Source organism: Mandrillus leucophaeus, unplaced genomic scaffold, assembly GCF_000951045.1.
Source record: "Mandrillus leucophaeus isolate KB7577 unplaced genomic scaffold, Mleu.le_1.0 Scaffold133, whole genome shotgun sequence".
NCBI lineage: Eukaryota > Metazoa > Chordata > Mammalia > Primates > Cercopithecidae > Mandrillus > Mandrillus leucophaeus.
In genome coordinates this window covers 2,091,976-2,117,885 of record NW_012101288.1, presented here as the reverse complement: position 1 = coordinate 2,117,885, position 25,910 = coordinate 2,091,976, and the positions used below count along the sequence as shown (strand labels likewise).

The following is a 25,910-nucleotide window of genomic DNA, read 5'->3' as shown; positions in this document are numbered from 1 at the left end:
AAAAAAAAAAAAAAAAAAAAAATCAAAAGCCCTAAGAGGGAAAGCTACCACTGGTTTCAGGAGCTAAAAAGCTAGAATGGAGGGAAGGAAGGAGGAGGGCAGGTCAGGTAGGACTGCTTGGGCCAAGGTAAGGATGCGGTGGGAAACTAATGAAGGATCTCAACTAGGAGGGTGGCATCATTTCCTGATTTGCTTTGTTTGCTTGGTGGGAAATGGATGATAAGGGTGCAAGAGTAGATGAAAGGAGGCCAGCTAGAGCCACAGTAGTACTGGTAAGAGATGATTGTGGTTTGGATTTAGGAAAATGAGGAAAGATGCATTTGAGATGCATTTTGGAAGTACTTATAATCGGAGGGCAAAGAGAAAAGCAAGCATGACTTCTAGGTTTCTGGCCCCAGTAACTGAGTGGATGGCGATGATATTTACTGAGCTGGAAGAGACTGGAGGAAGAACAGGAATGTGCAAAACAAAGCATTCAATCAACTGAAGCTCCATAATTCCTGTTCCAGTAATCTGACCCTCTGCCAAACAAATGTGTTCCCATTTTGGCTTTCCATCATTTCTTTCTCTCTCACAGACTCTCCTTGGAGAACCATAAGCTGTAACTAGAATGCCAACAATATTTGATTTCATCTGGCAGAAAAAAAATGGTGGGTGGAATTAAGAGACTCTGAAGCTAAAGGCAAAATGACAGACCCAACACTTGACTTTATAGTCTTCAACCCGAAATTCTGAAAATGAGTGAAATGTCCAAATATGCCAAAATATGTATTTGAGAATCTGTCTTTTACCCAGTAACGTTCCTGCCAAATGCACATATCACAGTCTGTAATTAAACATTACATTTAATTAAAATCTGTGTGTATGAACATAGCTGGTAATTAAACATTTGCAGGTCATTAATATCTGTCTTGTCACTAGATCTGAAGCTCCCTGAGGGCAGGGACCTCACTGGCTTTGCTCACAATTGGATCCTCAATACCTGTCACAGTGTACTATATGCGGTAGGTACTCAATAAATACTTGCTGAAAGATGTTTGTACAGTTTTTTCTGGCCAATGACAGAAACTATTGGTTTCTCCCCTATATCCAATGCCCCACCCCCTTTTCTAATAGAACCCCCATTATTTTTCTGGACACATGGCCACTGTGTCCGTTTCCTAGGACTACAGTAACGAAGTACCAAACACTGGACGGTTTTAAAAACAGAAATTTTTTCTGTCTCACATTCTGGATGCTACAAGTATGAAATCAAAGGTTCAGCAGGGTGGGCCATGCTCCCTCTGACGGCTCTAGGGGAGCATCCTTCCTCGTGTCTTCCAGCTTTCGGAGTTTGCCCCCAATCCTTGGCACTCCTTGGCTTATAGATGCACCACTCCAGTCACATGGACAATTCCCCTTTGTGTCTTTACATGATCTTTCTTCTGTGTATGTCTGTCCTGTGGCCAATTTCACCTTCTTAGGACATCAGTCATACTGGATTAGGCCCACCCTTATGACCTCATCTAAACTTGACTACCTCTGTAAGGCCCCTATTTCCAAAGTGAGTCAGATTTTGAGGCACTGGGGGTTAGGACTTCAACGTATCTTTTTAGGGGGACCCAACTCAATCCCTAACAGCCATCCAGAATAAATTCTACATTTCCCAGATTCCCTCACACCTAAGTGCAGCCATGTGTGGTTATGTCAGAAGCTAATGGGATGTAAAGGAAGTCACGTGTGCCACTTCCAAAGGTGTCTTTTATTTTTGTTTATTTATTCATTTTTGAGATGCAGTCTTGCTCTGTTACCCAGGGTGGAGTGCTGTGGAGTAATCTTGGCTCACTGCAACCTCCACCTCTCGGGGTCAAGCGATTCTCCTGCCTCAGCCTTCCAGGTAGCTGGGACTACAGGTACACGTCACCACGCCTGGCTAAGTTTTTGTGTTTTTAGTACATATAGGGTTTTGCCATGTTGACCAGGCTAGTCTCAAACTCCTGACCTCAGGTGGTCCGCCTGCCTCGGCCTCCCAAAGTGCTGGAATTACAGGCATGAGCAACCATGACCAGGGAGATGGGTTTTTTAAAAAAGGATAGTGCCCTCTGCTTCCCTTCCTTCCTTCTGGGTGGCTAGAATGCAGACCTAATCACTACAGTTCCAGCAGCTGTCTCAGCCCTTGAAGTAACCTTGGGAATGGAAGCCAAGAAAAGTAAAAAAAACAAAATAGGTGACTGAAACCTTGGAGACACAGCTCAGCCCTGAACTGGCCTCCCTCTGGCTTTGACATGAAAACAAAACAAAGAAACAAAAACACCCAAAATACGAAAATACTAATCTTAGTCATTGTTTTGGAGCATTTATGACACTCACAAATGAAGCTAATTGTAACTGATACATAGAATCTTATCCAGGTAACATTGCAGCAGATATAGTAAAGGCACTATCATGTTTATCTTTACTTCCCAAGATACTTGGGTTGGTCACTGCTATGGACTGCATTGTTCCCTCCCACCCCAAACTCAGATGTTGAAGTCTTGATGCCCAATGCGACTGTATGTGGAATAAGAAAATAATTAGGCTGGGTGTGGTGGCCCCGTATCTACTAAAAATACAAACATTAGCAGGGCGTGGTAGTGCGTGCCTGTAATCCCAGCTACGTGGGAGGTGGAGGCAGGAGAATCACTTGAACCCGGGAAGCAGAGCTTGCAGTGAGCCAAGATTGTGCCACTGCACTCCAGCCTGGGCCACAGAGTGAGACTCTGTCTCCAACAAACAAAAAGAAAAGAAAGAAAAAGTAATTAAAGTTAATGAGGTTATAAAGGTGGGTCCCTATAGGATTAGTGGCCTAATGAGAAGAGACTCCAAAGAGTTTCCTGTCTCTATCTTCCTTGTGGGCGCACAGTGAGAAAGCCGCCCTCTATGAGTCAGGAGAAAGGCCCTCACCTCACCATGCTGGCTCCTGACTTCAGACTTCCATTCTCCAGACCTGTGAGCAAATTAATCTGTTGTTTAAGCCATCCAGTCTGTGGTTTATCATGGCATTCCTAACTGACCGATACTGTCATGGATGAATTCAAGAGTACATCTCTGAAAAAAGATGCCTAGCTTGGGCTGGATCAGCTTTGAATCTCTTCCAGGTACAGGTCAGTCGAGGGTAGTCCCTGACTTTACAAGTAGGGGCAGTTTCAGCTGAGTGCAGTGGCTCACGCCTGGAATCCCAGCACTTTGAGAGGCCAAGGCAGGAGGATTGCTTGAGCCCAGGAGTTCAAGACCAGCCTGGGCAACATAGGGAGACTCCCATCTCTAGAAAATAAAATAAAATAAAATAGATTAAACAAATTAAAAAACAAAAAGTGAGGATAATTTTAGGACTTATCTAGCTTTGAAGAGTCCTCCAAAGGGGTGACAGATTTGGCCTCACACTAGTTATTTGGGTATGACCTGGAAATACAGAGTAGCTGCCTAAGCTTCTGAGGCTTTAGGAGCCTCAAGACTGCCCCTTTCTCAGAACTGGCCCTTGTTACTGTCTTTAAGGATCCAACACAGAGTTAAAAGGCAGAGTTAAAAACCCATAGCAGATCAATTCAGGAGAAGCACAGGATTGTACCAAGATGTTTAAAAAACTTTCCATTTATCGGCTTTGGAAAAGAGAACTTTTCCTACTGTTGTGAATAAAAATGTTTAGTGTCAACAAAATGTTAAACAAACTTAGCAATTAGCAAAAATGAACCCACTGATAGGAATGTAGTAGTCAATGGGGCTTGAACTTGTAATACCAGCATTTGCTGATTTTTAGATGCACATTTTAGCAACTCTGAAATCAAAGCATATCTTACAAACCATGCATCTTTTTATTTTATTTTATTTTATTTTAGATGGGCTCGCTCTGTCACCCAGGCAGGATCACCCTGCAGAGTCAGGATCACAGTTCACTGTAACCTTGAACTACTGTGCTCAAGTGATCCTCCCACTTCAGCCTCCCAGGTAGCTGGGACTACTACATGCCAGTAGTGGCTGACTATGTGCCACTGAGCCTGGCTAACTTTTTCTGTAGAGGTGAGGTCTTGCTATGTTGCCCAGGTTGGTCGTCAAACTCCTGGCTTCAGGTGATCCTCCCACCTCAGCTTCCGTAAAAGTTGCAATTAAAAGTTTGAGCCACCACACCCAGCTACAATCCATGCATCTTGTATCTGATGAAATATGGTAGACAGTGCTCACTGAATGTCCATCACATGATGGGCATGAGCTTGATACCTCATACACACATCTTTATTTATCCCCATGATCATGCTATGAAGCAATTATTATCGCTACTTAAAAATGAGAAACCTAGACTTAGCTTTTCTAAGACTAGAAAGAATTGGAATAGTATACTGCAATATGGCAGAAACATGTGATTACATAGACCCTCTCCCTCTGTTATCCCCTTTTAGCTACTGTTTTGTTACTTCGTGTTTCATTTGCAAATATAAATGTATTTAAGTAACAATCAGAAGACTCTGAGTAACACAATTATTTAAATAAGCAATATAATGAAAGACACCCAGAAATATTTATTGCTGATAATAAGCAATATAATAAAAGACACTCAGAAATATTTATTGTTGATTATGAAGCAGCTACTGAGTTAGGACACATTTTCCATTTATTTTTTATTTATTTATTTTTGAGACGGAGTTTTGCTCTTGTCGCCCAGGCTGGAGTGCAGTGGTGCAATTGCAGCTCACTGCAACCTCCGCCTCCTGAGTTCAAGCAATTCTCGTGCCTCAGCCTCCCAAGTAGCTGTGATTACAGGTGCCTGCCACCACGCCCAGCTAATTTTTTGCATTTTTAGTAGAGATGGGGTTTTGCCATGTTGGCCAGGCTGGTCTCGAGCTCCTAACCTCAGGTGATCTGCCCACCTTGGCCTCCCAAAGTGCTGGGATTATAGGCGTGAGCCACTGCGCCCAGTCCACATATTCCGTTTAATCATGACTATTACCAGCCTTATTTTATTTTATTTTATTTTATTTTATTTTATTTTATTTTATTTTATGACTCGCTGTGTCACCCAGGCTGGAGTGCAGCAGTGTGATCTCAGTTCACTGCAACCTCTGCCTCCTGGGTTCAAGTGATTCTCCTGCCTCAGCCTCCTGAGTAGTTGGGATTAAAAGCACATGCCATCATGCCCAACTATTTTTTGTATTTTTAGTAGAGACAGGGTTTCGTCACATTGGCCAAGCTGGTCTCAAACTCTTGACCTCCAGTAATCCACCTGCCTCGGCCTCCCAAAGTGCTGGGATTACAGGAATGAGCCACCGTGTCTGGCCAGCATCATTTTAAAGGTGAAGAATTTGAGGCTTATATTAAGTAATTATTTTAATTATTATTTAAAATTAGTTAAAATAACTAATAATATAAAAATTATTAGTTTAAGTAATTATTTTTGGTCCTATAAAAGTGGTGAAGCTAAGACTCAAACCCCCCACATCTGACACTTAAGGCAGGGCTCTTCGGCAGTGGCCCTCCTGCCAGTCACAAACTAGCAACTCAAGCCCTAATGAACACAAACATGGGCTATAAGGCAAAGGGAATGTGATGTGTCAGATGAAAAGAATGAGAAGGAGATCAGGTGTGATGGCTCATGCCTGTAGTCTAGCTACTTAGGAGGCTGAGGTGGGAGGATCGCTTGAGCCCAGGAGGTGGAGGCTGCAGTGAACCATGTTCGCACCACTGCACTCCAGTCTGGGTGACAAAATGCGACCCTGTCTCAAAAAACAAAACAAGCTGGGTGTGGCATCTCTCACTTGTAATCCCAGCACTTTGGGAGACTGACGGAGGTGGATCACTTGAGCTCAGGAGTTTGAGACCAGCCTGGCCAACATGGTGAAAACCCGTCTTTACTAAAAATGCAAAAATTAGCTGGGTGTGTTGGCATATGCCTGTAGTTCCAGCTATATTTGAGAGGCTGAGGAAGGAGGATCACTTGAACCCGGCAGGCAGAGGTTGCAGTGAGCCGAGATCATGCCACCGCACTCCAGCCTGAGTGACGGAGTGAGACTCTGTCTCAAAACAAACAAACAAGCAAGAAAAAACAAACAAGTAAAAAAAATGAGAAGAACTGGCAGGAGAAGTCAGAGATGCTTCTGGAGATTTTGGAAAGTGGGGGAACATGCAGTGCTGGTGATGGGGGATACCAGGATGAAGGTGAAATCCGATGAAATCAGTCAGAAAGGGCCTTGGTCCTCAGTAACGAGCAGTGTGGCAGTGACTTAGATGAAGTTAGGAACAGGAACTTGGGGGACATGAAAGGAGTAGGCAGGATTCTAGGGTGACAGGGCAGAGGGCAACTCAATCTGGGAAAGCTGAACCTCAGAGAACTCAAGACATATTTCCAAGACTGAAGAATTATTCAGATTTATTTCACAAGCTGGTTGTGCCTCTGAGATGTGCCCAGGTATTCAGACTGTGGCGAAGGAGGGAAGGACGACATGGCTGACCGGCATGAGGGGCCCTGCATGCATTATTTCCTTCAATCCCTCAGCGACCCTATGAGGAAGACACCACACATATCCCTAGTTAACAGATGAGAAGGAAGCCCAGAGAAATGAGACAATTTGCCAAAAGTTACACGGGCATGAGGAGCGGAGCCAGGATTCTATCTGACTCTAAGAGCCTAAACTAATTTCTCGTGACAGGATCACATCAGTGGTTGCCTCTGGTGAAAGAGGCTGACTTGAAAGAGGCACAAGGGGATCTCTGGAGGGACAGATGTGTTCTGTGTTCTGATTGAGAGTGACACCAGTGTGCACATCTGACAAACTTACCAATCTATACACTTAAAAGGTATGCATTATTTTATTTTATTTTATTTTATTTTATTTTATTTTATTTAAGAGTCTCACTCTGTTGCCCAGGCTGGAGTGTACTGGCATGATCTCAGCTCACTGCAACTTCTTCCTCCTGGGTTCAAGCGATTCTCCTGCCTCAGCCTTGTGAGTAGCTGGGACTACAGGCATGGGCCACCACGCCAGGCTAATTTTTCTATTTTCAGTAGAGATGGGGGTTCACCATGTTGGCCAGACTGGTGCCAAACTCCTGAGCTCAAGTGGTCCATCCACCTCGGTATCCCAAAGTGCTGAAATTACAGGCATGAGCCACCACAGCTGGCCAAAAGCTGTGCACTTAAAAAATGCCTTTCTTCCTCTCTAGGCTATAAATCCCATGAAGGTCTAATATAATGCCTAGCACATGGTAGTGGTCAGTGAATAGTGACTAACAAGGAACTGTGCACTGTTACCACCGTATTACTGAGGGCACCAGAGCCTGCAAAGAAGAAGAATCCCTGCAAAGGAAGGACACAGAGCAGAAAAGGGCTCTGTGCTGAGACCCTGAGAAGACGCCCTCTCAGGAAACCACTTCACAGCAAAGTGGTCATCTTTCCCCTCCCAGTCATGCCCAGTGGTGAGCAGTGGCTCATTGATCCTATAATTTTCTGTTAACTGAGAAGCTACAACTCTGCAAAAGTGAGACATAGCACTGCATACAAAACAACACCGTTTATCCCATATGACTCTCCTGAACTCCACTGGAAAGGAACTACTTCTTTTTTTTCTTTTGAGTCAGTCGTGCTCTGTGGCACAGGCTGGAGCGCAGTGGCACCATCTCGGCTCACAGCCACCTCCGCCTCCTGGGTTCAAGTGATTTTCCTGCCTCAGCCTCCCTAGTAGCTGGGATTGTGGGCACATGTTACCACACCTGGCTAATTTTTGTATTTTTTAGTAGAGATGGGGTTTCGCCATGTTGGCCAGGCTGGTCTCGAACTCCTGACCTCAGGTGATCCACTTGCCTCGGCCTCCCAAAGTGCCGGGATTACAGGCATGAGCCACCACACCTGTCTATAACTACATATTTTTAAAACATCACCTCAGGATCTATGTCCTAGGGGGAAAAAAAATCACAGAAGGGATTTTCTCATTTGTGTGGATAGTTACTCCACAATTTGTTTATTCAGTGCCCAAATTATCTTGGCCAAATTAATTTCGGAACCTGGCCTCTCTTGGTTCAGGAGGAAAATTCCATGAAATAGACAGTTATGTTGCCATCAGAGGGAAAGACCAAAAAGCAGGATTTTGACATTTTTTTCCTTGCTATGAAAAATAAGAAATTTTGAAAAAGGAAAAAAAGGACATCATGGCCACTAATTCTTTATTCTGACTCAGACGGTTCTGTTTCTATGTAAATATGCAAAGAAACAGATAAACAGAGAAAAAAAGGCCCCGTTAAGTCCACATCCATCAATTCATCACGGCAGGAAACAAGAAAAGAAGCCAGGAGGCTTGAAATCCCTCTGAGACTTGGCACAGGGTAGCATGAAAACTTGAACACTGTTTCTCACAGGATTTAATTATTCCCATAAGAAAAAACAAACTTTCCAGAAAAGAGCAAGGATATCTTTTGTTCCTGATTTGTTAAGTAGGGCTCAAATTCCTTCAGAGCTTGAAGGCTGAATGGTTTGCTCTGACAAGTGTTTGATTAAACTATCAAAAATGAGGATTTGGGATTTTTCACTTGGATGACCCTGGTAGATCTAGTCCTGACCTAAGTGAGGAGCTGATGCCAAGAATGAAAATTATTTATTTGATCTTCTTCAAGTCAACCCAGGTGAACACGTGACCACTCCAACAAGAATACAAATTCTCTCTGCGGAAAACACAAAAGGTCATGCATCTATGAGCAGTTTGCCAGGGATTTCAGGGTTTAATAGAATATATCATCTATTGGCCTCCACCTCATGGGTTTGCATTTTTTGAAATAATACAATAGGAAGCATGTGGGTGTTGGGGGAGATATATCAGATTTGAATCTAACTCTGACATTTACAAGCTGGGTGACCTAGGGAAAAGGATAAACTGGGTCTCGGTTTCCTCATTTGTAAAGTAAGGAGAACGCTACCTACCCACCTTCAGCAGTTGTTGGAACAGTAAGAATTCATGGGGACACAATGCTGGTGGTCACTAAGTATATTCCCTTAGCCTTTCTTTGGAAGTATCAGTTCATTGAATCATTTAGTAAATTTGCTTCCAGCACTTACTAAATGCCAAGAATTGTGCTAGGTATTGAGAATATAGTAGTTAAGACAGACAAGGGCTCTACATTTAGACAGTCATTGAAAACAGATGGACAAGTAACATATATACAATCAGATTCTAAAAAATATGATGGAGACAATAAGACAGGTGTTACAGACTGAACGTTTGTGTATTCCCAGAATTCATACATTGAGGTTGGTTGTGATGGCCTAAGCTTGTAATCTCAACACTTTGGTATCCTGAGGTGGGCAGATCACTTGAGTTCAGGAGTTTGAGACCAACCTAGGCAACATGGCAAAACTCCATCTCTACAAAAAGTATAAAAATTAGCCAGGCGTGGTGACATGATGTGCCTGTGGTCCAAGCTACTTGGAAGGTTGACAGGAGGATTGCTGAGTCCAGGAGATGGAGGCTGCATTGAGCCATGTTCAGGCCACTGCACTTCAGACTGTGTGACAAGGTGGAACTCTTTCTTTTAAAAAAAATAAAAAAATAAAAATTCCATGGCCAGGCATGGTGGCTCACACCTGTAATCCCAGCACTTTGGGAGGCTGGGGCAAGTGGATCACTTGAGGTCAGGAGTTTGAGACCAGCCTGACCAACATGGTGAAACCCTGTCTCTAATAAAAATACAAAAAAATTAGCTGTGCGTGGTGTTGCACACCTGTAATCCCAGCTACTTGGGAGGCTGAGGCAGAAGAATCACTTGAACTCGGGAGGCGGAGGTTGTAGTTAGCTGAGATCGGGCCATTACACTCCAGCCTGGGCAACAAGACCGAACCTCCATCTCAAAAAAAAAACAACAAACTTTTTTTTTTGATACATTGAAATTCTAACCCCCAGTGTGATGGTATTAGAAGGTGGGGCCTTGGGAGGAAATGAGGTCATGAGGGTTGAGCCCTGATGAATGGGATTAGTGCCTTTATAAGCAGACTGGAGAACTTGCTCTTGCTCTGTCTGTACTATATCACTGTTGTAAGTTATTAAGAAGTTATTTTAGGCAGATAGAGAGGAAAAGGGGTCCTAGGGAAGTTTTCGTTTTTAAAGCAGCTCTTAGAGCCAGGCCAGCAATCTTTAATATGCAAATGGCAGCCATTAGAAACTGGGTCCATCCAAACATGGCGATTCCCTGGCCTTCTTGCCCTTGCGACACACATTCCTGGCAACATGGCTGCCCCCACCTATCCCAATGTGTGTAGAACATCATGGTGCCCTGTATTTGCATATTAAAAGACTAGGGTGGGAGGGCCAGCTTTTTCGGGCTACGTGAATGACATGCCTTGTCAAACCAATCCCCTGAGCCCTGTGCAAATCAGACACCACCTCCCCCCGCCCCGCCTTCTTATAAAACTGGCTGGTATTTGTGGCACCTGGGGTCTCCTCTTTCGGCTGTGGAGCCCCCCTCCCTCTGTCTCTGCACAGGGGAGTATCTATTTTTGGCATCCTCCCATTTTTCTTGCCTATTAGACTCTCTACTCCTTAAAACCACTCCACACGTGGCCATGTCGTTTTTTCCAATTTGATTAAAGACAAAGAACCTGGTGTTCCTCCACTCATTGGAGCCATATCATCATTGTTGGGATATAGCGAGAAGATGACCAACTGCAAACCAGAAAGTAGACCCTCACCAAACACCGAGTCTGCCAGCACCTTCATCTTGGACTTCCCAGACAAATGTTTGTCATTTAAGCCATCAATTCTATATAGCAGCCTAAAATGACTAAGACCACATGGTGATACGAGGAGAAGTAATTGGAGAAAGACAGGAGGAATATCACAGGGTATTCAAGGAAGGTTTCTCTGAAAAATTAACATTTAATCTGAGACTTGAAGGACAACAATGGAACCAGCTATTCAGCCCTAGGCAGGAGCAAACCCAGTGTCTGGGAGGAACAGAGATAAAGCCAGGGAAGGAGATAAAGACATGATAAGTAGGGTCCAGATTACAGACTTTGTAGACCACAGAAAACATCTGAGTTTATTCTTATTGTAATGGGGAGCCATTAGAGTATTTTGAGTGCCTGAGTCACTTAATTAGATTTTAATAGGCAGACATAGGCATAATCATGATGTACTCCTGAAATGTAAAAATTCTTCCTGACTAAAGCAGAGGATGTCTTCTAGAGGATCATGTAAAATAAGGTTATCATAGATAGTATGGTCCAGAAATGGGTTTAGACTTGATGTGATTAAAAAAAAAAAAAAAAAAAGATTATATCATTCAAGGTTGTAACATGAAACCAATGTTTACACAATATTCATTATACTGTAACCTACAGAATAGCTGTAGCTATTCTTAGCACTTTGGGAGGCCAATGTGGGCAGATCACTTGAGGTCAGGAGTTTGAGACAAGCCTGGCCAACATGGTGAATCCTTGTCTCTACTAAAAATACAAAATGACGTGTGGTGGCACATGCCTGTAGTCCCAGCTACTCGGGAGGCTCAAGCAGAAGAATCGCTTGAACCCAGGAGGTGGAGGTTGCAGTGAGCCAAGATCACACCACTGCACTCCAGCTTGGGTGACAAGAGTGAGACTCCGTCTAAGAAAAGGAAAAAAAAAAAATAGCTTGGGGAAGGAACTGGCTTCTCTTTCAAAGTAGCAGCAAAGAGATAAGAGACAGAATTTTTTCCTCCTGGAATGATTTCTTCCTCTAGGACATGAGTATTTGGATGCTGACATTAAATGAGCTCCTGTAGAGAAAGAGCCTCGCACGGCACAGGGTCAGGTACATAGAAGAGACAGTTCCTTCTCTTGTTTGTTCCTTTCCCCTTTGCATTGAAAGGAAATCAGAAGCCCTGGATATAAAATTCTTCAAGGATGAGTGAAAAGTCATCAAAGGAAAACTGCAGGAAACAACTTCTCGATGTAAATGCATTGCATAGGTTGATGAAACTTTTGATGATTTCCATATTTCACGCTCCATTCTAGAATTGTAGTGCCAAACAAAAGTCCTCCAAGCCCAGGGTTTACAGATTTTATTTTTTTAAGTAAAAGAACTTTCAAAATAAGAATAACTCAAATTCAAAGATGCTGGGTCAAGCCTGGTCAACATGGTGAAACCCCATCTCTACTAAAAATGCATAAAATTAGCCGGGCATGGTGGCGCATGCCTGTAATCCCAGCTACTTGGGAGGCTGAGGCAGGAGAATCACTTGAACCCAGGAGGTGGAGGTTGCAGTGAGCCAAGATGGCACCACTGCAATCCAGGCTGGGCGACAAGAGTGAAACTCCATCTCAAAAAAAAAAAAAGTAGTCGTAGCAGAAGTATAAAAATTTCCCTGGATGGAGCAGCCACATAGGCCCAGATACAGGGCTCTGCCCCCATTCAAAACCTAGAGAAAATGAGAACTCTGACTAAAGGAAGAGCCCGACATTCAGTGTAGGAAGGGACACCGAGGCACTTTACACTATCCTAGGTTAGCTCTGGACAGTCAGAGATGCCAAAAGGAGGCGTGTGCTCAGAATGTTGGACAATTTCCACCACCCAGACCTCGCAGGCTAATCAGTGCCCAACTGGGAGGATCCTTCCCACAGGGCACCCCAGGACCCTCTTGAGGACTACACACCTCAAACTCTGTAGTTTTCCGAGTTGAAGGTATCAGCAATGAAGGGTTCTGTGAACAAGCCTTTACGATTAGATTATACAAATGGCTTCTTTGTAAGTGAAATTATTCTATGACAAATGGTAAAATAGGAAAAAACTGAGTCAGTGTTTTAGGTAAGAAAATAATGTACAAAATAATTTCTAATGAATATAAACAGCTAAACTATACGGAAGGACATAGTATTTGCTGTCCTTTTAATTTAACCAACAAACAGTAATACTAAAAATGTATTCTCTGTATAGTCATGCACTGCATAATGATGTTTCAGTCAACTATGAACTGCATATATGATGGTGGTCCCATCATTTTCTTTTTCTGAAACGGAACTTCCCTCTTGTCGCCCAGGCTGGAGTGCAATGGTGTGATCTTGGCTCACTACAACATCCGCCTCCCGGGTTCATGTGATTCTTCTGCCTCAGTCTCTTGAGTAGCTGGGACTACAGGCACCCACCAGCATGCTCAACTAATTTTTGTATTTTTAGTAGAGACTAGGTATCAGCATGTTGGCCAGGTAGGTCTCAACCTTCTGACCTCAGGTGATCTTCCCACCTCAGCCTCCCAGAGTGCTGGGATTACAGGCATGAGCCACTGAGCCTGGCCCCCAATCATCTTTTAAGATTATAATAAAGCTGAAAAATTTGGCTGGGCATGGTGGCTCACGCCTGTAATCCCAGCACTTTGGGAGGCCAAGGTGGTCGAGAGATCGAAACCATCCTGGCCAAAATGGTGAAACCCTGTCTCTACTAAAAATACAAAAATTAGCTGGGCGTGGTGGTGCACACCTGTAGTCCCAGCTACTTGGGAGGCTGAGGTAGGAGAATTGCTTGAACCCGAGAGGCAGAGGTTGCAGTGAGCCGAGATTGTGCCATTGCACTCCAGCCTGGGCAACAGAGCCAGACTCTGTCTCAAAAAAAAAAAAAAAAAAAAAAGAGAGAGAATGCTTTAAAAAAAACTCCCATTGCCCAGTGACATCATAGTTGTCATGGACTTTTTTTTATGTTTAGACACACAAATACCATTGTGTTACAATTGCCTACAGTATTCAGTGCAGTAACATGCTGTACAGTGTTTATAGCTTAGGAGCGATAGGCTATATCTAGGTATGTGGTAGGCTGTGCCACCCAGGTTTGTGTAAGTACACTCCATGATGGTCACACAATTACAAAATCGCCTTAAAACCCATTTCACAGAACATAACCCTGTCATTAAGTGGTGACTTTATATTAATTCCAAAGCAGTTTGGCCAAAAGCATCTTCTTAGAAGAGTTTTAGGGCTATATCTTAACAATAACGCTGATAAAGATTCCTTTTGTGTGTTTCTCTTAAATGATAATATGTTATGTTAAACAATTTAAATAATCATTTTTTTCCTCTTGCCAGGTTTGTCAGAATTTTCAATATACTCATGTGTTTTGTGAATTTCTAAGAGGGGGATAAAGTATGTGGCAGTTCAAAACTGCTTTGATCAGAGAACCTCAGAACAGATGTTTTGCTGGACCAGAGAGCTGTGTAGTAATACAATGATGGAAAGGCTGCTCTAATGAACTCTGTAAAGCTCTATAACATAAGAAAACCACTGTGTACCTCTGAAGAAACTAAACATATAAACCATATGAAGCATTAACTTATGAAATTGAAAAAATATATAAGGTAAAACATCAGTCAGGGTATATACATTAAGGAGTTAATCAGTTGACATTGCCCAGAATGGTTATGTATGTACATCAACAAAGATAAACTAAAATCAATTAATTTCACTGTACACTTGGCTAAACAAAACAAGGTCTTTAGTTGCAATGTAAATAAATTCATTGCTTTCCTCAAAAGAAATGTTCTTTAAGCCAAAGCATCATGCTAGTGAGTACACACTCAGAACAGAAGCACTGTGCCAAAATAAATTTATAGTAGGTACTTTATTGTGGAAATAAAATATAAAATCCTTCCCCAGCCAAGAGTTCCATTAGAAAATGAAAAATTCAGCCTCGGCATGGATGCAAATGCTTGCTTTTTTTATGAGCCCGGCCAACATTCCTACTCTGAGTTGCTTTGGTGCTGTGCCCGTTGCAGTCTTGGGAAGGTAAAAGGGCTCTGCCATGCACTGCCTTAGCCAGCAGGGCTTCCATGGCTGCCCCCGAGCACAGGATCCCAGGGCCTGTGCCTCCCCGACATGAGTGAGGTGTTCAAATCAAAAGGCAGAGGCAGCCCCTAATCACACCCGTGCTGATACCTGGGCAGGCAGTAAAGGTGCTCTTCACTTCCTTGAGCCATTTTCTGTTGCTCACTTATTTTTTCCAGCATGCAAACCAATGCCAGAGAGCTCATGCTGGAAATTCGAAAGGCGGAGATCCCAATCATGCTTATTGCTACTCTAGAAAAGGCTGATGGAAGAGGATGAAAGTATCGAATAAATGAACAGGGGAATGATCTTTAGCTTCTAAGCCTTCTGCATCCTCTTATGGTTTCAGATAATCAAGACAGAAATATCCTCTTATGAAACATTTCACAGACAATAGAACAAAGCTGTGCTATATAAAGGTATATCAAAGCAAAAAACCTCAACATCCTCTTAAATAAAAACAATGTATATAATATATATACACACAAGAAGTCTAGAAGAATATAAATCAAAATGTTCATGGCTACATTTTATAGGATGCCAATTACACACTTCAAAGCTGCTTAAAAAATGTTAACAGTAGTCATCTCTGAGTTAGGGAAGATTAGAAGTAATTTTACTTTTTTCCTGCTCGCATATATTTTCCAAATTTTCTTGACTGTATATGTGTCTTTTTTTTTCTTTTTTTTGAGCCAGAGTCTCAGGCTCTGTCACCCAGGTTGGGGTACATGGGTCTGATCTCAGCCCACTGCAACCTCTGCCTCCCAGGCTCAAGCAATTCTCCTGCCTCGGCCTCCTGAGTAGCTGGGACTACAGGAGTGAGCCACTACGCCTGGCTAATTTTTTGTATCTTTAGTGGAGACTGGGTTTCACCATGTTGGCCAGGCTAGTCTTGAACTCCTGACCTAAAGTTATCCACCCGCCTCAGCCTCCCAAGATGCTGAGATTACAGGCATGAGCCACCATACCTGGCACATATATGTATCATTTCAGTAAATATGTAAAAGTTATTTTAAAAAATCTTCCATAATTCATTCAATAATGAATTGATGTTTGTGTAGCTCTTTGTACTTTATCAAGGTTTCCACACATTTAATCCATAAAACAATGGGAAATAGTATGACTGTCATTTCAGAGAGGAGAAAACAGACTCTGAGATGTTATAAAACTTATTCAAAGTCAACAAGCTAGTAACTAACAGGACCAAGATCTAGATCTCCAGATCTCTTCCAAATTTCATGGCTTTTATTTTCTTTTTCTCAATATTGGCTATGTCGTATGGTCTAGTATGTGCTACTAGATACATAAACCCCACAGGAATATACCTTGCACAGAATAGAAGCATTGGAGTTCTTACACAAAGATTTAAGCAAAGGGAAATACATAATTTTTCAAACTCAGTATTGGTTGAGGGGGAACATGTAAAACACCAGGGGAGGTTTGGAGACCAAACCTCCAAACACCAGGGAGGTAGGAAAACTTGCTCTCTTGGTTCCTGTATCATACGTGCTTGCCTTCATTTTAACCCCATTCAGAAAGGGAAAAGGAAATTTGACAAAAGTGAAGCCAAAACACTTAGGGAGAAAAAGCACACATGGCATCAAATAATGAAATTAAGCTAGAGGTATTTAGACACCGCTAAATGTTGTTTTGTTGTTGTTTTGTTTTGTTTTAGAGACAGAGTCTCGCTTTGTCACCCAGGCTGGAATGTAGTGGTACGATCTTGGCTCACTGCAACCTCTGCCTCCTGGGTTCAAGCAATTCTCCTGCTTCAGCCTCCTGAGTAGCTGGGATTACAGGTGTGCACCACCACACCTGGCTAATTTTTGTATCTTTAGTAAGGACAGGGTTTCGCTATGGTGGCCAGGCTGGTCTTGAACTCCTGACCTCAAGTGATTTGCCCGCCTTGGCCTCCGAGTGTGCTAGGATTACAGGTGTGAGCCACCACGCCCGGCTAGATACTTCTAAATGTTTATTAGAGGAGAGGGAAGACCCAGGGAAAGGTTAAAGATTTTGGAGAACAAGAAAGAGAGGGCAGAAATAGAAAAGGACACAAAATAAGATGGGTTTGGATCCCTAGTAAGAATCATGGCCAATTTGGCATGAAGAACCCAAGACAGTTATAAAAGAGAGTGAGAAAGACCCATTAGTACCTTCATTCCGGCTGCGGCTGCAGGGCCACTGGGGTCTACAGCCTGGATGTGGCATGGCTTACTTCCTCGCACCACAAAACCCCAGCCAACCGCGTCACCAACAATCTGGAGAGGAAAACCACAATTAGCAAGCAGCCGACTGTCTCCAGCAATTTGCTTATTCTTCTGAGGGAGAGAAGACCAGCCCAGGATTAAGTATGCACTGTGACATATTTTCCTCTGTTTCTCTCTTCCCTGCCAGGGGATTGGAACACTGCTTCTATCACAAACCCAGGCATCTCCCTGTAGAAAAGGTGGTAAAAAAAAAAATCTAACCTGTTTGGCAGAAAGAAGATGCTCCCGTGAGGGCATGATTCAATAAACAACTGGAAGATTTTCTCTTTCTTAGGCTGTTATACAATGTAATGTCAGACTCCAATAGAAGGTTTAGAAAAAGTCATAACATGGTTGAAATGTCTCTCCGGATACAATTTCTACTGTAAGTTTGTTATTTTCCCCAGTATCCAAATGATACACTCTTGATCCTGCAATGTCATTAAAGTCTAGCATAATTATTTAAATTACTAATGGTGGGAAATGAAGAGACTTGGCTTTCTTTTCTTTTTTTTTTTTTCTTCTTGAGACAGAGTCTTGTTCTGTCACCCAAGCTGGAGTACAGTGGTGCAATCTCAGCTCACTGCAACTCCCACCTCCCGGGTTCAAGTGATTCTCCTGCCTCAGCCTCCCGAGTGACTGGGATTACAGGCACGCAACACCACGCCTGGCTAATTTTTTGTATTTTTAGTAGAGACAGGGTTTCACCATGATGGTCAGGCTGGTCTCAAACTTCCGAGCTCAGGTGATCTGCTCGCCCAGCCTCCCAAAGTGCTGGGATTACAGGCGTGAGCCCTCATGCCCAGGTTAGACTTGGCTTTCTAAAAACACAATATTCTCCACCAAGGGGGGAAAAAATTGAAAAAGTACATAAAGTTCACAATGTACAATGTACGAGTAGACTGTAAACCAAAAGTTGTTTGGAATTAGAGAAGGCCTTTTCTATAGAAATCATTATTAGAGCTGACAGTTTCATTCCCTGGACAGCTCCTAGCCACGTCTTTCACATATAGCCCAACTAAAACACAGCTGAAACACATTCACAATCAATTACTAACAATGTTGGCATTTAAATTAAAAATCAAAAACAAACACTTTCAAAATACAATCTGCTCTCTCTTCAATGCTGGAGACTGAGGAAAAACAGGGAGAAACAGGGAGGTAAACGAAAATTTTTGTGGAAATGCTCAAGATTTTCAGGCACTTCCATTACTTTACAGTTTGCTGTTACTTGTGTATTATATTCAATTTCACTTCCGAAGGTACAGTTTATCTTTTCCTCTGGTACAGACGTGTTATCAGTGCCTTTCTCCTATTAACTCCTCAGCATTCAGAATGTGAAGCGGCCCTTAGCAAATGTTTGTTGCGTGACTGAGTGTGGATAGAATTCTCCCCCAGCCTGAGGTAATGCCACTAAGTTAGAAGATGAAGGAGAAGTAGAAGTGTTTTGAAGAGGGTATGAACGTGAATTTGAGAAGATTGACAGAAGGAGACACGGGAAGGGGAGTGGGGGTGGTGATGCTGAGAGGAGCACTTTCATTCCATTTGAAGAAATCCAATGCAGGCAGAAGGAACCTAAAGGACCTCCAAGAAGGGGCAGGCGGTCCGGAGCTGCTCACAGCAAGTCAGAGGCTTGTGTACCTCAAGGCATGCTCACATTGTCGAAGCACCCTGCCTACGGTAGAACAATTTATCCCACAGTTTCCTTTCTCTACCTTAACACTCCCCTAATGTTTTAAATAACGTCTAGAATTAATTATAATGCAGAAGGGATTATTGGCATCATTGGCACTTCCATTTGCCATAAAATTAATAATAATTTAAATTACTAATGGTGGGAAATAAAATCTAAAATTATTAGATTTTAAGGCAAATGCAAGTGCAAATGATGCCAATCTTAAAATTTGCAATTAAATTAGAATAAGCGCATAATGGAAATCTTTTCTTCAACAAAGAACACATTTAAAAAAATGTTAAATGCTATATGAATAATAAAGCATGTGAAGTCCTAATGCATCTTAGTGCCTTAAGGTCAAGAAAGCCTATTATCATAATTATGCTAAAAACAAAAAGAAAACTAGAAAAACAGTTTTCAGGTCAGTCTATAAGCTACCCATTGACACATGGACACGGCGCAGAAAAATGGGCAGCACAGGAGAAACAGGCCAGACCATCAGCCTACCGTGAATGTCTTCCTTGCATATGGAGCCCCGGGAGTAAGGAGTTCCTCAGAGGTGACAGGTCTCTTCAGCACTGTCAGACAAACACAATGTCAAGACATAAGCACTTCCAAATCCTCCATCCATGTATTCAGCAGCTATTTATTGATATCTCATAGGTGACCATCAGTGAGAAAAAGTAGCATAGATCCCTGTCTCACAGTTTATATTTTAGCTGAGTGGAGACAGAAAATAGCAGCAAACATACATAACCCTAAACCTACCTTACAAAGCTAAGGAAAAAAAGAAAGGGAAGGAAAGCAAGAATGCCGGGGGTGGGGATAAGAGGACAGGTCAATTTTTTTTTTCTTTCTTTTTTTTTTTTTTTTTTGAGACGGAGCTTTGCCCTTGTCGCCCAGGCTGGAGTGCAATGATGCAATCTCGGCTCACTGCAACCTCCGCCTCCTGGATTCAAGCAATTCTCCCACCTCAGTTTCCTGAGTAGCTGGGATTACAGGCACCCAACACCACATCTGGCTGATGTTTGTATTTTTAGTAGAGACAGGGTTTCACCATGTTGGCCAGGCTGGTCTTGAACTCATGACCTCAGGCAATCCGCCCGCCTCAGCCTCCCAAAGTGCTGGGATTACAAGCATGAGCCACCCGGCCTCATTTCCTTCTTAACACCTAGGACTGCATGTACACACTGCTTTCTGCCCTGAGTAATAATGCTAGTGAGCTTTTCGGAGTATTTAACATGTGCTAGAGAGGCACCATGCGAGGTGATGTGAATATATTAACTCACTTAATCATCACAAGAATGAGCGAGTTAGGATCGTTGTTATCCCCATTTTATAACTGCAAAAACAACCTTAGAAAAGTTAAATTGATTGTGTCCAAGGTTCCAGAGCTAATGGGTGGCAGAAGTAGAATCAAACTCAGGCGTTAGACACCAGCGCCCACACTCTCAGCTACTGTGCCACACTCACTCTGGGCCATGCTGTCCTGCAAGCAAAAGAAAGGGTCTAGAAGCTCAGGAAGATAGTGGCATGCCATCCTCCTCACATCAGCTCGCTGCTGTTGCCCACCAAGATAGCAGACAGCAGCCAGTTCCTGACTTGTGGCTGCCTAAAACCCACCGATAATGAACCGCCCCATCCATCCTGTGCTCACTAAGAACTGGAGAGGGGCTGTCATATCCTCCCCAAATAGCCAGGGGGTCAGGGGACACGGACCATTCTAAACCAGCTCTGTAGACATCGTGAACTTGAAGTGCCACAGACAAACAGAAAAGGCCCAGCCACGGGGCCTAACCTGGTGAAGTGGCATCCTCCGATCCCCTTTGCTAGTGACAGTCAGAGGTCAGGTACCAGTCCTGGAATGAGTGTGCAGCAGACAAGGAAAGGGAGGGTGGGGAGAGGCCTGATGATCCACCAGGCAGCTGGGCCTTGCCCGCTGGTTACATGCGCGGCCTTCTGGTCTGACAAGCACCCTCTCAGTGAAAGGCAATCCAGTGCTTCTCGTTGAGGTGACAGTTTGCTGATCTTATCACCTTTGCTTTCAGAAATCTCATGAAAGTGAAAATTAATTTATGGTCGCTAAACAAGAGGGAGTAGGTCAAACATCAAGATGGAAATAGTATCTCTCAGCAGATGGATGGGAGAGAAGAAAAGTGGCCAATATTTGAGGACTGAGATCTTTTTTATTCCCTGTCAGATAACTCTCTCTCCACTCCCCATAAACCCTCAGGGGCTTATGAATTTGGATACATGAATCACACTGTACTGTTTGGCAGCAGTGCTGACCATTCATTTTAATGCACTTCTCCTCTTTATTATGTTGAAAACTGTAGAAACTTCGAGGCCCAGGAAAAGCTTTTTTCTTTTCATATCCTTGGAAGCTTATTTGCTTATTATGATGATACCGGTAACATCAATGTCTTTAGTACTGTTTTTTTTGGTCTGGCTTAGGGCATTTGTATACAGTACTAAAAAACATATCCTGGTATCTTTAGGATAATTAATTTTTAAATGCATCACTGTGAAGGCCTGATCATCTGCTTGAGAAAAAAAAAAAATCACAGATGAGCTCACTAGGTCTTGGGAACCCTCTCAAGAGTGAGAGAGAAGCTTGTCAAACTATGGGTAAGACGTGGGATTTACAAACCACAGCTCAGTCCTGACAGCTCTTGTCCTTGGAGACCCATGAAAGGAAACAAGACCTTTCTCTTCTGCCTGCATAACAGTGAACTCTTGCCTTTGACCCAGAGGCAAGGAGAAAGAGGAAACAATACTAACCTACCTCAGAGAACATGGATTTTGTTGCTAATTTCAGTAATTCACACTTTTTTCGTATTCCATCATAAGCAATCAAAAACATGTAAAATGGTTATGGCACCACTGACCCTTCTATTGAAACTGACATCTTTTGCTTTTAACTTTGAGGATGCCTGTCAGATTTCTATGAGGGCTTCAAACATCCCATTTCTAAGAATTCAGTTCTCCTTTTTCATTCTGCTTTATCAGCAAACTCCAGGAATTGAAAAACCTAGCACTCAACGACTCTTCAGCCAGTACAGTGTGGAAGCAAGTTTCTTCATTCACTTACAGGTTACATTTATTCCTGCCGCTAACTCTCCAGAAGGCAGCAAAAAAAGAAAAAAAGTTAGATCAGGAAAAAGAGCCACCTTCCTAGATAATAGCATTAGATGACAGGGTTTTCTCTCAAAGCCTTTTGAACCACATCAATTAGTCCTTATTCTTACTAACGTGAAATATTTTGTTTTGTTCTCCAAAGAGGTGGTGTATTCACTGAGTTGGGGGTTATGACCTGTCTGTCATCTTTGTATCCCCAGGATCTGATGATGAGGAAACAACATGAACAAAAGGAACAGAGCCTCTTCCTTGAAGGTGACAAACTGGACAGGGCCTTAAACAAATGGGTCTGAGAGTGTTTTCTGGCAGTTGCTGTAGTGATGGACCACATGTCCTCATCCTGGCAAGGAGAACAGTGAGGACAGGAGATGGGTAAGGGATGGTGAGAAAGGGTAGCTTCAATGGATTGCCAGTTCCTGGGGGGTTAACTGATTGGGTGGAAGAAGGATTGTTTCTAAGTACATGTTCACCAACAATCTTTGTGCCTAGATTTTTTTCCTGGAATATAAAGGCCATGGAGGTTGAGGAGCAGATTTTGAAGCCACAAGGCACCCAGGGTCAGTTCCAGGGATAGTTAGGTTTGCACACATCCATGCTGCTTCTTTAAGAGTGTTGGGCCCCAACAGATCTTTGCATCGGCTGCATTCGGGGGAAGTGCTGTTTCCCCTGCTGTGAACACTGTTACACACACTGACCCAAACCCCCTTCAGGGCTCAGGAACTCCTCCCAGCTCAGGGAGTGCTAATGGCATGGCAACAGCCCTCAGCTGTCTTGGGGACCATCTCTCTGAAGACAGCTGCTTCGCCCAAGGTCATGCCCTCCTCCCAGGGGCAGCCAATATCTAGTAAGTGGCCAACACGTGGATCTAAAGGCCCAGCCCCTCAACACAACTCCAGGCAACTTGGAAGGGCCATCCCAGCTCCTGAGGTCTTATTGGGTCAATGACAACCTTCACTGAGACTGGGCTACAACCCAATTTCTCCTTCAGCCCAATTCTTCCTTCCCTTCATTCAACATGTGTGGACCCCAAGAGCATGCTCTAACTTATTAGAACCCACACACTAGTCTCCTGCTATCTCAGATTCTGCTTCCCAGGGACCTGCCCAAGTCCCCACAGTCTTAGGAGTGGGGCCACCTTTTGGGCACTCACCGGACTTGGGGTTGCAGAGCACAGGGGGGCTGCTGCTGAGGGTGGGGCTGCTGCTGAAGTAGCCGCTGCTGCCACAGCTGCTCATGCTGCTCCTCCTCACTGCAGACACGATCTTGATCTCCTTGCTGGGGCTCACTGTGTAGGCCAGAGAACACACACAGTCAACGAGGGGATGGTCTCGGCTCACTAGAGCACATAGGCTTTCAGCTGCAAGGTCCAGGGAGGCCAGGAAAAAGCACACTGGTCTTAGTGGCAGAAAAACAAGAGCTTGAGTTGCAGCTCTACTCTTACTTTATATTATATTATTTTATTTTTTTGAGATGGAGTCTCACCCTGTTGCACAGGCTGGAGTACAGTGACACAACCTGGGCTCACTGCAACCTCTGCCTCCTGGGTTCATGCAATTCTCTTGCCTCAGCCTCCCCAGTAGCTGGGACCATAGGTGCCCATCACCATACCCGGCTAATTTTTGTACTTTTAGTAGAGATTGGGTTTCACCATGTTGGCCAGGCTGATCTTGAACTCCTGGCCTGAAGTGATCCACCCATCTCAGCCTCCCAAAGCACTAGGATTACAGACGTGAGCCACCATGCCTGGCCAGCTCTGCCACTTGCAGCACAACTTGGGGTCACCTCAGGGAAGCTCTCTGAGCCTAAATTTCCCTGACTGTAAAGTGAGAACAATGCTGTCTTATAGGATTGTGCAAGGGGTGGGTTATATCATGAGCATGAAAAGATGATATTATTTCAAGAACTACCACATCCATGCTGAGCAGTCCTTGCTAGGATATAAATGACTTGCTAGTTACACGGGATGAATCAACAGTGAAAATAAATGCCTTCTGATTTCAAATAAAACCATTAATCAGGCCGGGCCCGGTGGCTCATGCCTGTAATCCCAGCACTTTGGGAGGCCGAGGTGAGCAGATTACGAGGTCAGGAGTTCAAGACCAGCCTGGCCAACATGGTGAAACCCCATCTCTACTAAAACCACAAAAATTAGCCAGGCATGGTGGCACGCACTTGTAATCCCAGCTACTTGGGAAGCTGAGGCAGGAGAATTGCTTGAACCTGGGAGGCAGAGACTGCAGTGAACCAAGATGGCATCACTGCACTCCAGCCTGGGCGACAGAGTGAGACTCTGTCTCAGAAAAAATAAAAGCAAAAACAAAGAAGGATTAATCATCCAGAGCCACGGAAGAAGGAGCTTAAAATACAGAGCACACATTCAGGCTTTGAGCGTGTATGTAAGGCAGTGTCTTTACTTTTCTGATTTGGTTCTCTGTCATGGAGTAAGCTGGCTCTCAACATGGGGAGGGTATATGACTGAATGAAAGAAATCATGGAGACCCTGGCACGTGGGAAGCCCAAAATAAATGCTGGTGTTCATGGTCATGATGTGGTTCGAATATATGTCCCCACCCAAATCTCATGTTGAAAGGTAATCCCCAATGTTGGAAGTGGGGCCTGGTGGGAGGTGACTGGATCATGGGGGTGGATTCTCATGAATGGTTCCATCCCCATTACACTGTCCTCACCATAGTAAGTGAGTTCTTGTGAGATCTAGTTGTTTGAAAGTATGTGGCACCTCCACCCCCAACCCCTGCCACTCCCACTTGCGCCATGTGAGACCCCTACTCCCACTTCACCTTCAACCATGATTGGAAGCTTCCTGAGGTCTCCCCAAAAGCAGATACCACCATCCTTCCTGTTTTCCCTGCAGAACGGTGAGCCAATTAAACTTCTTTTCTTGATATTAGGTTGGTGCAAAAGTCATTGCGGTTTTTGCCATTAACAGTAATTTCTGTGCCCCAGGCACCGAGCCAAGCCTGGGTGCATGAAGCTTGGTATGAGTTAAACTGATGTTAGCTAAAGCTGGTGGACAGAATAGGAGGTGACAATGAGACCACTTACAACTATAGGACATTTCTGTGCCCCATTACTTTTTGCAATTTTGCTATTACTTTTCACAACAAAAACCGCAATGACCTTTGCACCAACCTAATAAATTACTCAATCTCAGTTATTCCTTTATAGCAATTCAAGAATGGACTAATACAGGTTACCATGGTTACTATATCCTTCTACTCATCATTATCACTTGTTCAGGTTTCTCGGGCCCACTCAAGAAACAGGCAAACCCTTGTTTGTGAGAAAGTAAAATCACTCTGCAGTTTACAATGTTAAGGAGACATATATCAAGTGTGTCCTCTTGACCTGACCAGATTGGCCTGGGAGCACAGGATTAGCCTCCTGACCCTCAGCCAGTCTTTCTTTTCCCACAGAAGCTCATGCTTCTTTCTCTCCTCCAGATGGCTGCGTCTGAGGAACCTGGGTGTGGGGGATCGGGGAGGTGGTGGCATATTAAAAGCACTGGAGTAAACAAAACTGCTGGGAGCTAAGCTGGTGTTAGCTACAGCTGGTGGACTGAGCTCTGCCCACCACTTCCTAACTTTGCGTAAGCCACTTAATTGCTCTGTATCTTAATCTCTTCAACTGTAAAATAGGGATAAGAAAAGTCCTTTCTCTTAGGGTTACAGTAAGAATTAAATGAGAAAATTCATACAACCAAGCTTGGCTCAGGGCCTGGGGCACAGAAATGTCTCAATACATTCAGTTGTTTTGTTTTGAGACACAGTCTCGCTCTGTCACTGAGGCTGGAGTGCAGTGGCGAGATCGCTGCTCACTGTAACCTCCGCTTCCCGGGTTCAAGTGATACTCCTTCCTCAGCCTCCTGGGTAGCTAAGACTACAGGCACCCACCACCACACCCAGCAAATTTTTGTATTTTTAATAGAGACAGGGTTTCACTTTGTTGCCCAGGCTGGTCTCGAACTCCTGACCTCAGGTGGTCCTCCCGCTTTGGCCTCCCAAAGTACTGGGATTACAGGCATAAGCCACCACACCTGGCCTCAATACATATAGTTGTG

General features: G+C 43.7%; 1 protein-coding gene across 1 annotated transcript in view; it reads right to left on the bottom strand.

Moving 5' to 3' along the window:
• The window catches only part of DEPTOR (DEP domain containing MTOR-interacting protein), a 227,733-nt gene that overhangs the window by 41,501 nt on the left and 160,322 nt on the right, over positions 1 to 25,910 (bottom strand). The window contains exons 5-7 of the mRNA XM_011973022.1: positions 22,983 to 23,189; positions 19,202 to 19,272; positions 16,927 to 17,031 (exon numbers count right to left, since the gene is read on the bottom strand). Of these exons, the coding sequence (XP_011828412.1) occupies positions 16,927 to 17,031; positions 19,202 to 19,272; positions 22,983 to 23,189 (383 nt within the window). The remainder of the gene's footprint in view (positions 1 to 16,926; positions 17,032 to 19,201; positions 19,273 to 22,982; positions 23,190 to 25,910) is intronic.